Source organism: Nerophis lumbriciformis, linkage group LG34 (genome assembly GCF_033978685.3).
Source record: "Nerophis lumbriciformis linkage group LG34, RoL_Nlum_v2.1, whole genome shotgun sequence".
Taxonomy (NCBI): Eukaryota; Metazoa; Chordata; class Actinopteri; order Syngnathiformes; family Syngnathidae; genus Nerophis; species Nerophis lumbriciformis.
Genome location: NC_084581.2, coordinates 2,812,748 through 2,831,061, shown reverse-complemented (window position 1 = coordinate 2,831,061; position 18,314 = coordinate 2,812,748). Strand labels below are relative to the sequence as shown.

Below are 18,314 nucleotides of genomic sequence, written 5' to 3'. Positions count from 1 at the left end.
CAGGGTTGAATGAGTAGTTTTCTACTCAGATTTCTCTATAGAATCTCCTCTCTGGTCAACAAAAGCACCATGAGGATTCTAGCGGGAACTCTCGTTCAACCCTTTTTCGATTACGCATGCACCTCCTGGTACCCTCGCACCTCCAAAACCCTCAAATCTAAACTCCAAACATCCCAGAACAAGCTAGTCAGATTACTTCTAGATCTCCACCCCAGATCCCACTCACTCCTACCCACTTCTCCAAAGTGGGCTGGCTCAGGGTGGAGGACAGAGTAAAACAACTTGCACTGAGCCTAGTCTATAAAATCCGCTACACCTCCCTGATACCGAAGTACATGTCAAACTACTTCCTTAACGTAAATGACCGCCATAACCACAACACCACGGGGAGCTCCACTAACCACGTTAAACCCAGATTCCGATCTAACAAAGGACTTAACTCATTCTCTTTCTATGCCACATCAATGTGGAATCCGCTCCCTACAGGTATAAAAGAAAGGGCATCTCTATCCTCCTTAAAAACCACACTAAAAGTACACCTCCAGGCAACTTCAACCCTAAACTAACACCCTCCCCGGATTGTTAATAATCAAATGTAAACAATCAAAGGTAGATACTTTTTCTTATGCCTTCTGATCTCTCTCTCTCCCTATATGTCCACAACTTGCTGTACATATCCCACCAAGTCAAACCTACATTGTTTCAATAGCCATTTCTCTGATGATACAATTGTTGATGACTGAAGTGTTGTTAACAACCAAACCTAACCCCCTCACCCCCACCCCCCGGATTGTAAATAATGTAAATAATTCAATGTATATACTCTTATGATTAACTTGTGTGATGACTGTATTATGATGATAGTATATATCTGATAGTATACATCTGTATACTGGACCCCGACTTAAAAAAGTTGAAAAACTTATTCGGGTGTTACCATTTAGTGGTCAATTGTACGGAATATGTACTTCACTCTGCAATCTACTAATAAAAGTCTCAATCAATCAAAAAAAAAAACACTGCTGCTTAATTGTGACACTTATGACTCGCTGTTTCCCTCTGTGGGGTGGCGGGAGTACTGCATACATGAGTAACCCTAGTTTAAATGCTTTCATCAAGCCTATTTGGGTGATGTTTTTTGGATGAAAGTATATGATGTGTATTTGTGTAATGATGATGGGCGTTGCCTAACGTGATCAGAATATAAAAGGTGTGTACAGTTATTACTACCGCTAAATCAGAAAAAAAACATTTCACTCCTAATGAAAAGTCAACGATGAAAGAAGTATTTTCAAAGAGATGTAAAATAAATGGTTTTTTTCATGTGCAGTAGATCCCTGATATTGGTGGGGGTTACATCATCGTGTAAAGCAGGTATCCAAGGTGTGGCCCGCAGATATAAATAAATGAATATTAGTGAGATATATTATTAGATATGACACTACTTGGCTAACATGTTCAACAACATCTATCGGGCTACATTGCAATGCTATTAACATCTTTCATGTATAAAATGTATCAAAGTGGCCCAAGTTTTAATTTTATTTATTTATGCAACACTCAGTGAAAGAAGTTAGAACGCCCTTGTTGTATAATGCCCCCCAGTGTGAGGCCTGTGTAGTGAAACACGTTATCAACGCTCAAGTTAACAATGTCCCACAACATGTTTCGACCTCAAGTTGACTTCTAGTGGATTTGGCTAGGATTGGGGTTGTGGGGCCAGGAAATGGCCCTCATTAATGCAACCTCCTTAGGAAGCTTGGAAGTGAACATTACTTTCCACATCTGGACTGCCAGGACACATGGAAACTCCCTCACTCTCTCAGACACACACACACACACACACACACACTTCTTATAGATGTATATGACATAGATCAGACACCAGTCTTGTTTTCTTTACCTGGACATCCCAGGCGGATGGAGTCACACAAAGTGTTGAGGGTGGTGTTGCTAGGCGATGAGACACCTTTGAATGATGTTGGAGAGAAAAATGACAATTAGCTTAGCGGCTAGTCATGATGCAACAGACAAAAAAGAGGAGGGTCTCACTGCAGCTGAGCGAGTGGTCCTTCTGGGTCAGCGTGGACGGAATGTCCCAGAAAGTGTTGTCCCAGTCGATGATGTTTCCCGCCACGTGGCATGTGAGCGCGCTGAGCTGCTGCACCGTCATGGCGTAGTCCCACAAACGCATGTTGTACACGTTCCCCTCAAAGCTGTGCACCCCTGATGACGTCACAGTGCGCTAACTTAGCAACCCAAGCTAACAGGCACACAAAAGGTGAAAGAAAAGTAACCACCTCCCAGGCGGAAGGTCCCGCCCCCCGCCACAGAAATCCCAGTGGAAGCGGAGCACGTCTTGACCCTATGGTTGCCCTCCAAGAAGATGCCCACGCGGCCGTTGGATGACGACCAGAGGAGACACAAGTTCTTCATGGACAAGCTCCAGTCGGCTGGCGTCATGATGGAGTCCAGCAAGCAGGTCACGCCGCCCACCACCAGCTTCACACCACTCTGGTTGCCGCCCAGCGCTAACGTCGTGTTGCCATCCTCGCCTTTATAAGTGAATATCCACTCCACCTGGGCAGTGGGCAGTTGACAGGACAGGAGGGCGGGCCCAAAGTGACGTTAGCTAACTGATGTCATTGTGTGTGTGTGTGTGTGTGTGTGTGTGTGTGTGTGTGTGTGTGTGTGTGTGTGTGTGGCACCTGCTGGTGTGCGCTGCGCTCCAGGTCAAAGCAGAGAGTCAGGTGGTGCAGTGTCGGCATGGCAACAGAAGACGACACTGTGGCAAATTGGCCGTTGCCACCGGCGACACTGACCTTTAGGTTTCTCAGTGCCACGGCGACTGCAAAGTGTCGAACAAGAAAAACAAGACCTCAGTGCTAACATGCTAACAGCACGGAGCACATGCATGAACTTTTTTCCTTAGCTTAGCTTGGCACCGAGGCCACGCCTACCATGGCGGAAATTGGCCCTGAAGCCCTTCTTCTGCACGCTGAAGTCTGAAGTGAACTCCACGTCCATGACGTTCCCACTGGAATTTAGCGTGAGGCCGTGCGCGGTCAGGCCGCACAGGTCCACGCGGCCGCCCCCGCCGTGCACGGCCACGCGGTCGTACACGCAGCCAGGCGCTTCCTCCAGCTGGAAGTCCACAAAGGTCAGTTGAACCACAAAGCCTGGAGGGGCCTGTAGACGCCACCTGCAACTCTGAGAGTTGGGGTACTGCTGGGGGTAGCATGGAGACGCCAGAAGCCCCGCCTCCTCTTCCCTCAGCCATGGACCCACGCACTCGCAGGCATGCACTGCACACATGTATTATAATATTCATGATTATTTATTAATATACTTATTAAAGGCCTACTGAAACCCACTACTACCGACCACGCAGTCTGATAGTTTATATATCAATGATGAAATCTTAACATTGCAACACATGCCAATACGGCCGGGTTAGCTTACTAAAGTGCAATTTTAAATTTTGCGCGAAATATCCTGCTGAAAATGTCTCGGTATGATGACGTCAGCGCGTGACGTCACGGGTTGTGGAGGACATTTTGGGACAGCATGGTGGCCAGCTATTAAGTCGTCTGTTTTCATCGCAAAATTCCACAGTATTCTGGACATCTGTGTTGGTGAATCTTTTGCAATTTGTTCAATGAACAATGGAGACAGCAAAGAAGAAAGCTGTAGGTGGGAAGCGGTGTATTGCGGCCGACTGCAGCAACACAAACACAGCCGGTGTTTCATTGTTTACATTCCCGGAAGATGACAGTCAAGCTTTACTATTGGCCTGTGGAGAACTGGGACAACAGAGACTCTTACCAGGAGGACTTTGAGTTGGATGCGCAGACACGGTACCGTGAGTACGCATGCAGCTACGGCTTCCAAACATTTGATTGCTTGCACGTACGCGCGAGCCGTTATGTGCATGTCACGTACATAACTTTGGGGACTTTGGGGAAATATATGTGCTGTATGAACTTTGGGGAGGTGAACGATACTTTGGGCTGTGGGATTGAGTGTGTTGTGCAGGTGTTTGAGTTGTATTGGCGGGTTATATGGACGGGAGGGGGGAGGTGTCTGTTATGCGGGATTAATTTGTGGCATATTAAATATAAGCCTGGTTGTGTTGTGGCTAATAGAGTATATATATGTCTTGTGTTTATTTACTGTTTTAGTCATTCCCAGCTGAATATCAGGTCCCACCCGCCTCTCACAGCATCTTCCCTATCTGAATCGCTCCCACTGCCCTCTAGTCCTTCACTCTCACTTTCCTCATCCACAAATCTTTCATCCTCGCTCAAATTAATGGGGAAATCGTCACTTTCTCGGTCCGAATCGCTCTCGCTGCTGGTGGCAATGATTGTAAACAATGTGCAGATGTGAGGAGCTCCACAACCTGTGATGTCACGCTACTCGTCTGCTACTTCCGGTACAGGCAAGGCTTTTTTATCAGCGACCAAAAGTTGCAAACTTTATCGTCGATGTTCTCTTCTAAATCCTTTCAGCAAAAATATGTCAATATCGCGAAATGATCAAATATGACACATAGAATGGACCTGCTATCCCCGTTTAAATAAGAAAATCGCATTTCAGTAGGCCTTTAAATGTATTACAATTAGGGCTGCAACAATTCATCGAGTAAATCAAGTCATTTGATTACAAAAAAGTATTGATTTGTATTTATTGCTTTGATGATTTGACTAATGAGTAAAATGACTGCGACAATAGAAGGCACGTGAGAGCGGTGCACCTTTTGTTGATGTGGCATGTGTGTGTGTGTGTGTGTGTGTTTGGGGGGGGGGTCATGGGTCTGCTCCACTTACACAAACTGCGGGAAGCATTTGCATCTATTTCCATGCAACCCAGAAAGGAGAAAACTATGGAAAGTGAAGGCTGGAGTGCCAATGACAACAGTATCTTGTGCGAGGTTAGATCATATAAATCAGGATTTCCCCTTCATGTATTTGATCATGGCTCAGTGCCACAGAAGTAGGAAAGCCGACACACCTTGAAAATGACCCCTTAAAAATGTGTTTTTTTTACAGGATGCACTGAAACTTTGGCCAACGAGAAACTTTGATCAAGCATAAGCAAGACGCACGCGAATGTCTGGAGCCTCGGTGGTAAGACCGAGGCACCGCCCCTGCAGCCGCTTCACCCGCACCTTGGCTCAGGGTGGGGCGGCTGCCCCTCCAACTACTGCACGTGCACAGCCCCGCTTTGCATTCCGGCCAGACCGAGCCACTCCTTAAAACCAATCTTTGCCCCGAAGTTACGAATCTGACTTTCTGACTTCCTTTACCCGCTTTGTTCTAACATGCCAGAGGACTTGAAGACCTGCTGGGACTATGTGTATACTGCAGTGGCGTTTGCTCTAAGACTGCAAGACAGCTTCCCCTAAATTAGTAAAAGTAATTTTGTGTTTACCGTATTTTCCGGACCATAAACTGCACCGGATTATAAGACGCACTGCCGAAGAATGGTCTATTTTCGATCTTTTTTTCATATAAAAGGCGCACCAGATTATAGGGCGCAATAAAGGAGTCATATTATTATTATTTATTTTCTAAATGGAAAACAGTTCCTTGTGGTCTACATCAGTGGTCCCCAACCACCGGGCCGCGGCCCGGTACCAGTCTGTGGACCGATTGGTAAAAAAAATAAAAAAATAAAATGTTTTTATTTTTTATTAAATCAACATAAAAACACAATATATACATTATATATCAATATAGATCAATACAGTCTGCAGGGATACAGTCCGTAAGCACACATGATTGTATGTCTTTATGACCCCCCCCCACCGCCCGGTCCGTGGGACAAATTTTCAAGCGTTGACCGGTCCGCAGCTACAAAAAGGTTGGGGACCACTGGTCTACAAAACAGGTAATGGTAGTTCTTTGGTCAAAATGTTGTATAGATTATGTTTTACAGATCATCTTCAAGCCGCATTCTGACAGTCGTTTCCGGATGCGCCGTTTTGTGGCGGGCTTATTTACGTGGCTCACCTTCGGCAGCGTCTTCTCCCCGTCATCTTTGTTGTAGCGGTGTAGCGTGCAAGGACGGGAGTGGAAGAAGTGTCAACAGATGGAGCTAACTGTTTTAATGACATTCATCCATCCATCCATCCATTTTCTACCGCTTATTCCCTTTGGGGTCGCGGGGGGCGCTAATGACATTCAGACTTTACTTAAATCAATAACGGAGCAGCATCTCCTCATCCGGAAACAACAACAAGGCCAGAAATGTGTCCCCTGAAAAACCGTCAGACCGTAACTCTCTAATAACTACAGTTCCTTGAGTGAATAATGTTAACTCACTACACCGGTATGTTTTAGTGCTTTCATGGCAAGTTTACTGACAGATATAAGTAAGAACTTTACGCTACTTTATATTAGAAATGACAACAGCAGAGGATGAATGTCCCATAACAAGAAGATAGAGAAAAATAAGAAGCCTATCGACTACGGTGTCGCCACAGACTACAAAGGTGGACGCGCGCAATTTTTCAGGATTTATGAAGATCCCAAATACAGATCAGCAGGTACAAGAAGGTACGAAAAGTTGCTTTTGTATAATATTGCGAAACAAAACACCAGATAATATGTCTTACCTTATACACACACCATAATAATACTAGTTTGTTTAATGCACAGACAATCCACCAAGCGGTGCCAAAGTCGTACTAAAAGCCGTGTGTAATGTTCTATATTTTCAATGGAACATATAACATGTTGGTGTTGTTTACTTGAGTGATATTGCCATCACACCTCCTACCACGTATTTCTTATGTTTGACTGCCATCTACTGGTCACACTTATCATTACACCATGTACCAAATAAAATTGCTTCAGGGTCGGTAAGCAAAACCATAATTATTCCGTACATTAGGCGCACCGGGTTATTAGGCGCACTGTCGAGTTTTGAGAAAAGAAAAGGATTTTTAGTGCACCTTATTGTCCGCAAAATATGCTATATTTCATTGACTACATAAGCACGAGGATGCATTCATCTTTTGTTCAGAATCTACTACTTTTGTAACAGCTGACACAACTTTCTTCTAATTCATTCGGAGCACAGAGTGGCTGTTCTACTGCAGCAAAACTAGACAATCATTGGATAAATGCCTGGCTTTGTCCCGCCCACGGACGCCGAGCGTCTCTGAAAATGAATAAGAAGTGGGCGCGGCCTCGGCTGACCTGGACGCTGGGCTTCCACATTGTGATTCTCTTTTTGATTGACGGTAAAATGAGAAAATCAGCAATCTTGAAATATAAAACAAAGTTTCATTCCGTTGTTCCTGTTGATATGGAATATTTTACAATCTTTTAAGTCACATTCTTTGTAATATCTAGCATCTTTTTTTATTTTTTCTGTAATGGGAAACTGTACTCATGTTAAGATTAAGATCACTGGTTTAAATGTAACTTAGATATTGGGTTTCACTATGTAAAGCGCTTTGAGTCACTAGAGAAAAGCGCTATATAAATATAATTCCCTTCACTTCACTTCACTTGTATTTAAAAGTTAGCTTCCCCTATTAGAAAGACCTGCAGCCGCTATTGGTATACGACCTGTGTTGCATGGTACAATAATACAAAACCCAAAACCAGTGAAGTTAGCATGCTGTGTAAATCGTAAATAAAAACAGAATACAATGATTTGCAAATCATTTTCAACTTATACTCAATTGAATAGACTGCAAAGACAAGATATTTAAGGTTCGAACAAAGAAAATTCTTTTTTTTTTTGCAAATTATCATAAACTTAGAATTTAATGGAAGCAACACATTGCAAAAAAGTTGGCACAGGGGCATTTTTACCACTGTGTTACATGGCCTTTCCTTTTAACAACACTCAGTAAACGTTTGAGAACTCAGGAGACCAATTTTTAAAGCTTTTCAGGTGGATTTATTTTCCATTCTTGCTTGATGTACAGCTTAAGTTGTTCAACAATCCGGGGTCTCCATTGTCGTATTTTACGCTTCATATTGCGCAACACTTTTTCAATGGGAGACAGGTCTGGACTACAGGCAGGCCAGTCTAGTACCCACACTCTTTCACCTCGAAGCCACGCTGTTATAACACGTGCAGAATGTGGCTTGGCATTGTCTTGCTGAAATAAGCAGGGGCGTCCATGAAAAATACATGCCTTGGATGGCAACACATGTTGCGCCAAAACCTGTATGTACCTTTCAGCAATAAGGGTGCCTTCACAGATGTGTAAGTTACCCATGCCTTGGGCACTAATACACCCCCATACCATCACAGATGCTGGCTTTTGAACTTTGCGCCTATAACAGTTTGGATGGTTCTTTTCCTCTTTGGTACGGAGGACATTACAACCACAGTTTCCTTAAACAATTTGAATTGTGGACTCGTCAGACCACAGAACAATTTTCCACTTTGCATCAGTCCATCTCAGATGAGCTTGGGCCCAGCGAAGCCGGCGGTGCTTCTGGGTGTTGTTGATAAATGGCTTTGGCTTTGCATAGTAGAGTTTTAACTTACACTTACAGATTTAGCAACCAACTGTAGTTACTGATAGTGGTTTTCTGAAGTGTTTCTGAGCCCATGTGGTGATATCCTTTACACACTTTTTGATGTAGTACCGCCTGAGGAATCAAAGGTCACGGGCATTGTCGCTTACGTGCAGTGATTTCCCCAGATTCTCTAAACCTTTTGATGATATTACGGACCATAGATGGTGAAATCCCTAAATTGCTTGCAATAGCTCATTGAGAAATGTTGTTCAACTGTTGGACAATTTGCTCACGTATTTGTTGACAAAGTGGTGATCCTCGCCCCATCCTTGTTTGTGAATGACTGAGCATTTCATAGAAGCTGCGTTTATACCCAATCATGGCACCCACCTGTTCCCAATTAGCCTGTTCACCTGTGGGATGTTCCAAATAAGTGTTTCATGAGCATTCCTCAACTTTCTCAGTCTTTTTTGCCAATTGTGCCAGCTTTTTTGAAACATGTTGCAGGCATAAAATTCCAAATGAGCTAATATTTGCAAAAAATAACAAAGTTTACCAGTCCAAACGTTAAATATCTTGTCTTTGCAATTGAATATAGGTTGAAAAGGCTTTGCAAATCATTGTATTCTGTTTTTATTTACGATTTACACAACGTGCCAACTTCACTGGTTTTGGGTTATGTGATATTAATAAATATAGAGCAAAACTATATAATAAACACTACCTTAATACTCATTACTAGTAGTGTAACGATATTATAGATTGTTTCAAAGTCTTCACAATAATACCGTGACGACTGACGGTTTCAAACAAAAAGGACAAAATTGCAATAACAAACATATGTTTAATGTACCGTAAGATTTTTTAGTAAAGTAAAGCCAATAATGCCATTTTTTGTGGTCCTCTTTATTTAGAAAAGCATCAAAGTATCGAATTACATTTTTGTACCGGTACAGGTACCAAAATATTGGTATCGGGACAACCCTAATATATATATATATATATATATATATATATATATATATATATATATATATATATATATATATATATATGTGTATATATATATATATATATATATATATATATATATATATATATATATATATACACACACACACATATACATATATACACACACACACATATATATATATATATATATATATATATATATATACATATATATATATATATATATATATATATATATATATATATATATATATATATATATATGTATGTACACTAGCGCTGTCAAACGATTAAAACATTAATCGCGATTAATCGTATTTTGTTCATAGTTAACTCAAAATTAATCGCGATTAATCGCAGATAGGTATAATTTTTCATCATTAATAAGTGTGCACTAGACAGATCACTTTCAGGGGGGGGGGGTGGCTTCAGATTGCTGCATAACAATATTTGAACCTTCTCTATTAATTAATAAAATTTAATATTGAGCCTGCTAATTATTATGTAATTGAGGACTCGACCAGAACGTGTTATAAAATAATTTACACGATATTTTAGCCAGCCAGAAAAATTAACCGCCCACATATTCCTGAACTGATGCACTAGCATTTCTTTAGGTGCAAATATCACAGAGTAACATTACAAAACATCTCTGACAAAGCATGAATGCAATGTAAGACATATTTATTTTGTTAATGTCAGGGTTTCTCCTAAATTGCCAAAATATCTGTGGAGGTGGGGGCGTGGTTAGGAGCGTGGTCAATATGACATGATCACATGATTTGCTTATGATGCATATATTCTTTAAAAAGGAATAAACATATGGATTTACATTCAAAACAAATTTGTTATCAAGTATAGTATTAACATATATATTTTTCTTACATAATATTTAGTTCTATTTTTAAATTGTTGCTGCTTATTCTACAATGTACTTTGTTGAGAATTGTTTGAGATGTGTGGCCACAATCCCCAGCAATATCTTAGGATGAGAAAAGGTGAAGCCTTTAATACCAGGAACACCAAACCTACTGTCGAGCATGGTGGTGGTAGTCTTATGCTCTGGGCCTGTTTTGCTGCCAATGGAACTGGTGCTTTACAGAGAGTAAATGGGACAATGAAAAAGGAGGATTACCTCCAAATTCTTCAGGACAACCTAAAATTATCAGCCCGGAGGTTGGGTCTTGGGCGCAGTTGGGTGTTCCAACAGGACAATGACCCCAAACACACGTGAAAAGTTGTAAAGGAATGGCTAAATCAGGCTAGAATTAAGGTTTTAGAATGGCCTTCCCAAAGTCCTGATTTAAACGTGTGGACAATGCTGAAGAAACAAGTCCATGTCAGAAAACCAACACATTTAGCTGAACTGCACCAATTTTGTCAAGAGGAGTGGTCAAAAATTCAAGCAGAAGCTTGCCAGAAGCTTGTGGGTGGCTACCAAAAGCGCCTCATTGCAGTGAAACTTGCCAAGAGACATGTAACCAAATATTAACATTGCTGTATGTATACTTTTGACCCAGCAGATTTGGTCACATTTTCAGTAGACCCATAATAAATTCATAAAAGAACCAAACTTCATGAATGTTTTTTGTGACAAACAAGTATGTGCTCCAATCACTCTATCACAAAAACAATAAAAGTTGTAGAAATTATTGGAAACTCAAGACAGCCATGATATTATGTTATTTACAAGTGAACTTTTGACCACGACTTTCCGCCTGAATGCAGCTGAGATAGGCTCCAGCACCCCCTGCAACCCCAAAAAGAGACAGGCGGTAGAAAATGGATGGATGGATGTAAACACACATTCATACATACATACATACATATATTGTATACACATTCATACATACATGCATATTGTCTATATATATATATATATATATATATATATATATATATATATATATATATATATATATATATACAGACACATACTGTGTATACATACATACCTACTGTATATACTGAAAAATATATATAAAAGAAACATTTGGGTTTTGATCCCATTTTTCATGAGTTGAACTCAAAGATCTAAAACTTTTACGATATACACAAAAGACTTATTCCTCTCAAATATTGTTCGCAAATCTGTCTAAATCTGTGTTAGTGAGCATGTTGTCTTTGCCAAGATAATCCAACCCACCTCACAGGTGTGGCATATCAAGTTGCTGATTAAACAGCATGATTATAGCACAGGTGTGCCTAAGGCTGCCCATAATACAAGGCCACTCTGAAATGTGCAGTTTTGCTTTATTGGGGATCTTGGGGGGGGGGCAGAAAAACAGTCGATATCTGGTGTGACCACCATTTGCCTCACGCAGTGCAGCACATCTCCTTCACAAAAAAATTGATCAAGTTGTTGATTGTTGACTGTGGAATGTTGGTCCACTCCTTCTAAATGGCTGTGCAAAGCTGCTGGATATTGGCAGGAACTGAAACACGCTGTCGTATACGCCTATCCGCAGCATCCCAAACATTCCCAATGGGTGACATGTCCAGTGAGTATGCTGGCCATGCAATAACTGGGATGTTTTCATCTTCCAGGAATTGCGCACAGATCCTTGCAACATGGGGCCGTGCATTGTCATGCGCTGCAACATGAGGTGATGGTCTCGAATGGCACAACCTTGGGCCACAGGATCTCATCACTGTATCTCTGTGCATTCAAAATGCCATCAATAAAATGCACTTGTGTTTTTTGTCCATAACATACGCCTGCCCATACCATAACCCCAACCCCACCATGGGCCACTCCATTCACAACGTTGACATCAGCAAACCGCTCTCCCACACGACGCCACCTGCCCTGAACAGTAAAAACCGGGATTCATCCGTGAAGAGAACACCTCTCCAATATACCAGATGCCATCAAATGTGAGCATGTTGCCCACTCAAGTTGATTACGACGACAAACTACAATCAAGTCAAGACCCCGATGAGGACGACGAGCATGCAGATGAGCTTCTCTGAGACGGTTTTCTCACAGTTAGTGCAGAAATTATTTGGTTATGCGAACCAATTGTTGCAGCAGCTGTCCGAGTGGCTGGTTTCAGACAATCATGGAGGTGCACATGCTGGATGTGGCGGTCCTAAGCTGGTGTGGTTACTACATGCTCTGAAACGCCTTTGGAGACGGCTTATAGTAGAGAAATGAACATTCAATTAACAGCTCTGGTGGACATTCCTGCAGTCAGCATGCCGACTGCACGCTCCCTCAAAACTTGCAACATCTGTGGCATTGTGCTGTGTGATAAAACTGCACATTTCAGAGTGGTTTAAGGCAGTGTTCCCCAACCTTTTTGTAACTGCGGACCGGTCAACGCTTGAAAATTTGTCCCACGGACCGGGGGGGGGGGTATGTTTTTTTTGTTTTTGTTTTTTTGGTCATAAAAAAATACAATCATGTGTGCTTACGGACTGTATCCCTGCAGACTGTATTGATCTATATTGATATATAATGTAGGAACCAGAAATATTAATAACAGAAAGAAACAACCCTTTTGTGTGAATGAGTGTGAATGAGTGTAAATGGAGGAGGGAGGTTTTTTGGGTTGGTGCACTAATTGTAAGTGTGTCTTGTGTTATTTATGTTGAATTAATAAAAATAAAAAAAACGTTGTTTTTTTTTGTTTTTGTTTTTTTTAATTTCTTGTGCGGTCCGGTACCAATCGATCCACAGACCGGTTGGGGACCACTGGCTTAAGGCACACTTGTGCAATAATCATGTTGTTTAATCAGCATCTTGATATGCCACGCCTGTGAGGTGGGATGGATTATATTGGCAAAGAAAAAATGCTCACTAACACAGATTTAGACAGAATTGTGAACACTATTTGAAAGGAATATGTCTTTTGTGTATATAGTAGAAGTGTTGTGTTTATATTTTTGTTTAGCGTACATACATACATATACATACGTATATACTAGAGATGTTCGATATTATCGGCCGATAAACGCTTTTAAATGTAATATCGGAAATTACCGGTATCGTTTTTTTTATTATCAGTATTGTTTTTTTTAGTTTTTTTTAATTAAATCAACATAAAAAACACAAGATACACTTACAATTAGTGCACCAATACAAAAAACCTCCCTCCCCCATTTACACTCATTCACACAAATGGGTTCCTATTTTATATATATATATATATATATATATATATATATATATATATATATATATATATATATATATATATATATATATATATATATATATATATATTCTGGTTCCTACATTATATATCAATATATATCAATACAGTCTGCAAGGGATACAGTCCGTAAGCACACATGATTGTGCGTGCTGCTGGTCCACTAATAGTACTAACCTTTAACAGTTAATTTTACTCATTTTCTGTCAGGACTGGGACTGTGGAGTTTTTGTTTTCCCAAGATGCAAGAGAATTTGGATCGGACATGGCTTGAAGGTGGGTACATGATTTATTTAACACTATAACTACAAAGAAAGGATCAAACAAAAAGCGCGCACAGGGGCGGAGGTACAAAACTAGACTATAAAACACAAAACTTGCACATTGGCAGAAACTATGAACAATTAAACAAAACACTAACTGTGGCTTAATAAACAAACTTACTGTGGCATGGGATCGTGAACAGGGCTTGAAACGCGAGGATAGCAGGGTGAGAAAGGCTATGACTCCAGGACGAACAACAGAAAATGAATTAACTTAAATACTATGGACATGATTAGTAACAGGTGCGTGACTCAAAACAGGTGCGTGACATGGCAGGTGAAACTAATGGGTAACTATGATGACAAGACAAGGGAGTGAAAAGACAGAAACTAAACAAAACATGACTTAAAACAAAACATGATTACACAAACATGACAGAGCCCCTCCCTTAAGGACAGATACCAGATGTCCATAAAAATTAACAAGAGTCATGGGAGGGCGGGAGGGGGACATGGCGGTGGGTCGCCAGACCACGTGTCCCCGTATCCACCGGGGCAGAGTTAGGTGGCGGCGGCGAGTGGAACGCCGCTGCAGCAGGCGAGGCGGGCGCCCAGGGAATGGCCACATTCGTGGCTGACTGGGAGGTGGGCGCACTTGGCGTGGCGGGCGACCAGGTAGCGGCCATATCCGTGGCCGACGAGGAGGGAAGCGCGTCGTCATCGTGGCAGGCGTGGCAGCTCGGCGTGGCAAGTCAGGTGGCGAAGCTCGGCGTGGCGCGTCCGGCGGCAAAGCTCGGCGTGGGTCTTGGTCTTGGTCTAGGCGTGGGTCTTGGTCTAGGTCTTGGCATGACGGGTCTTGGTCTTGGCATGGCGGGTCTTGGTCTTGGTCTTGGCATGGCGGGTCTTGGTCTTGGCATGGCGGGTCTTGGTATGGCGGGTCTTGGTCTTGGCATGGCGGGTCTTGGTCTTGGCATGGCGGGTCTTGGTCTTGGTCTTGGCATGGCGGGTCTTCGTCTTGGCGTCGTGGAGCTGCGACTGGCGGCACTTGGCGTCGTGGAACTGGTACCGGAGCTTGGCGTGGTGGGTCTTGGTCTTGGACTTGGCGTGGAGGGTCTTGGACTTGGCGTGGAGGGTCTTGGACTTGGACTTGGCGTGGAGGGTCTTGGTCTTGGACTTGGCGTGGAGGGTCTGGTGCTAGCCTTGGTGCGGCGACAGGTGCTAGCCTTGGTGCGGCGACAGGTGCTAGCCTTGGTGCGGCGACAGGTGCTAGCCTTGGAGCAGCTAGCCGTGGTGCTAGCCTTGGAGCAGGTGGAGGTGGCCTAGCTGGGGGTTGCGGCTTGGCAGGTCGGAAGACTGGTGAGGGCGGTCGTGCTGGAGGCTGTGGCTTGACAGGTCGGAAGATTGGTGGTGGCGGCCGTGCTGGAGGCTGTGGCTTGACAGGTCGGTAGACTGGTGAGGGCGGTCGTGAGGGAGGCTGTGGCTTGACATCGTGATGCTGAGCCACCCCACCTGAACAATTCTCAGCCCTAGCCACCCCCTCAAGGGGCGGATACCAGACGCGCTCCCTGCGGTCTGGAACTCTCTGTAGGGGTGGGCGGGGGAGGGCAGAAACTTCCCCATTAAATTGTCCAAATTGTCTTTTTTGTACCTGTGTTTTTGGGGGTGAAAAAAAAAAATGTTTGTGACTTGGGCGTGACTTGAGTCCTGGGGGGCGGGGCATGAAATTTGGGTGGCTTGTCTTGACAGGATCTAATGTTCAAAATCATATTTTGGTAGTGTTGAATCATGGTCATGGGATTGGAGTCTTTTGCTGGAGGTGAGTGATCAAAAGAAAAAGAGTTGAAAAAAAAATCCTGGTCTGTGACGTCATCTTGGAGCTGCGGAGCTGGCAGCAGCCTGCTTCCGCCCGGAGTGGGAGGAGCCTGCGGGAGTGCTGCGTGCGGTCTGCTCGCCTTCCCTGACGTCCTCGGTCTGGAGCGGCGCTTCCGGGATTGCGGTGACACAGCCTCGTCCTCGGACCAAATGGAGCTAATAGGAACAAGCTTCCCATTTGGCCCCCACGTCAGGTCTCGCTCCGCCATGGCTCCTAACGACTCCCAACTTCCTTCTTCGACCAAATTCTTTGCGGGAAAGCGATTTGCTGGAGTCATAATGTCAGGACTGGGACTGTGGAGTTTTTGTTTTCCCAAGATGCAAGAGAATTTGGATCGGACATGGCTTGAAGGTGGGTACATGATTTATTTAACACTATAACTACAAAGAAAGGATCAAACAAAAAGCGCGCACAGGGGCGGAGGTACAAAACTAGACTATAAAACACAAAACTTGCACATTGGCAGAAACTATGAACAATTAAACAAAACACTAACTGTGGCTTAATAAACAAACTTACTGTGGCATGGGATCGTGAACAGGGCTTGAAACGCGAGGATAGCAGGGTGAGAAAGGCTATGACTCCAGGACGAACAACAGAAAATGAATGAACTTAAATACTATGGACATGATTAGTAACAGGTGCGTGACTCAAAACAGGTGCGTGACATGGCAGGTGAAACTAATGGGTAACTATGGTGACAAGACAAGGGAGTGAAAAGACAGAAACTAAACAAAACATGACTTAAAACAAAACATGATTACACAAACATGACATTTTCATTGATTACTAGTTTCTATGTAACTGTTTTTATATTGTTTTACTTTCTTTTTTATTCAAGAAAATGTTTTTAATTTATTTATCTTACTTTATTTTATAATTTTTTTTTTTTAAAGGACCTTATCTTCACCATACCTGGTTGTCCAAATTAGGCATAACAATGTGTTAATTCCACGACTGTATATATCAGTATCGGTTGATATCGGTATCGGTAATTAAGAGTTGGACAATATCGGATATCGGCAAAAAAAGCCATTATCGGACATCCCTAGTAAATACACATATATGTATGTATATACTGTATATATATATATACATACATACAAATATATACACAGTGTTGGCGCTAGGAATTTTCAAAATGGGACCCCATCAAGTCATAAAAACGGGGTCCCACAGTAAATTTTTGGGGTCCCACTTTTTTGTAACCGTTTTGAAAACAAATGATAAATGTATGCATTATCCTCTTGTATCTCACATTCTATATTGTGTTTTGGAAAAAGGTTGTTATAAACTTTACTTAATTAATAAAAAAAAACATTACAAAAGAAAACAAATTTTTATTCATATGTACATTTATAGGGCAGCACGGTGGAGGAGTGGTTAGTGCATCTGCCTCACAATACGAAGGTCCTGAATTCAATCCCGGGCTCGGTATCTTTCTGTGTGGAGTTTGCATGTTCTCCCCGTGGCTGCGTGGGTTCCCTCCGGGTACTCTGGCTTCCTCCCACCTCCAAAAACATGCACCTGGGGATAGGTTAATTGGCAACACTAAATTGGCCCTAGTGTGTAAATGTGAGTGTGAATGTTGTCTGTCTATCTGTGTTGGCCCTGCGATGAGGTGGCGACTTGTCCAGGGTGTACCCCACCTTCTGGCCGAATGCAGCTGAGATAGTAAATAAAGGGAGACGGCTCAAATAAAAACAAAGACAAAGTGGACAAGCGAGAAGACAATAAGCTGTCAAAAGTTTAGCAAACATTTAAAAGTGAAAAAGATAGGCATTATGGTGAAATGTTTGCACTGTAATACAGAGCTGGTATTTCAAAATAGCACTACATCAATGATACAACAAATTGCCTATCGCTCACAATCTTTATGAGAGACAAGAAGACAAAAAGTTTTTAGTTTTTTGCTTTCTAACATAAAAATCGGCTCATTCTAGGTGGCTAGCAATGCAGCTAATGGAAGCAATCAATTCTACCTCTATATCACTTTAAAAAAACATTCAAAAACCGTCAACAATACTTAATTTACGTTCCATAACCTGTATAATAGGGCTGGGCGATATATCGATATACGCGATATATCGCGGGTTTGTCTCTGTGCGATATAGAAAATGACTGTATCGTGATATTGGAGTATGCGTTCTCACGCAGTTGCTTTTAGCTGCTGGCATTACACTACAGGCTCTCCTCGCTCTTTCCTGTGTCTCCTTCTCACAGACAGCAAGCGCAGCTTCTACACATGTCACATACTGTCACAACATACGGCCTCGCGCAGCAAAGAGGTAGCAGCATGGCTAACGTTAGCTGTGATGCTAGCAAATGTAACAAATGAAGGAATAATTAATTCCCCCAAAAACAGCAGGGGTCCATCATCTGGCGGTGGTTTGGCTTCAAGTGGGAATATGTCGAACAGACAACCGTAATTTGTCAAGTGTGGGGCGAAAGCGTTGCTTTAAAAAGTAGCATTACTGCTAATATGTAGCATCATTTGAAAAGTCACCTGCTAGAGAATGAACAGTGCTTACTCTGCATGTCAACATCGCCGTTCAGT

At 42.5% G+C, this 18,314-nt stretch overlaps 1 protein-coding gene across 9 annotated transcripts in view; it reads right to left on the bottom strand.

The window, feature by feature from the left end:
• adgrg6 (adhesion G protein-coupled receptor G6) overlaps positions 1 to 18,314 on the bottom strand; it is a 45,083-nt gene that overhangs the window by 18,318 nt on the left and 8,451 nt on the right. For all 9 annotated transcript variants that reach the window (XR_009811603.2, XR_009811604.2, XR_009811605.2 and 6 more), the window contains exons 3-7: positions 2,961 to 3,305; positions 2,709 to 2,848; positions 2,301 to 2,580; positions 2,053 to 2,226; positions 1,904 to 1,969 (exon numbers count right to left, since the gene is read on the bottom strand). Coding sequence is in view for 6 of the 9 variants with exons in the window: in XM_061929261.2 (XP_061785245.1) it covers positions 1,904 to 1,969; positions 2,053 to 2,226; positions 2,301 to 2,580; positions 2,709 to 2,848; positions 2,961 to 3,305 (1,005 nt within the window). In the remaining 3 variants the exon portion in view is untranslated. The remainder of the gene's footprint in view (positions 1 to 1,903; positions 1,970 to 2,052; positions 2,227 to 2,300; positions 2,581 to 2,708; positions 2,849 to 2,960; positions 3,306 to 18,314) is intronic.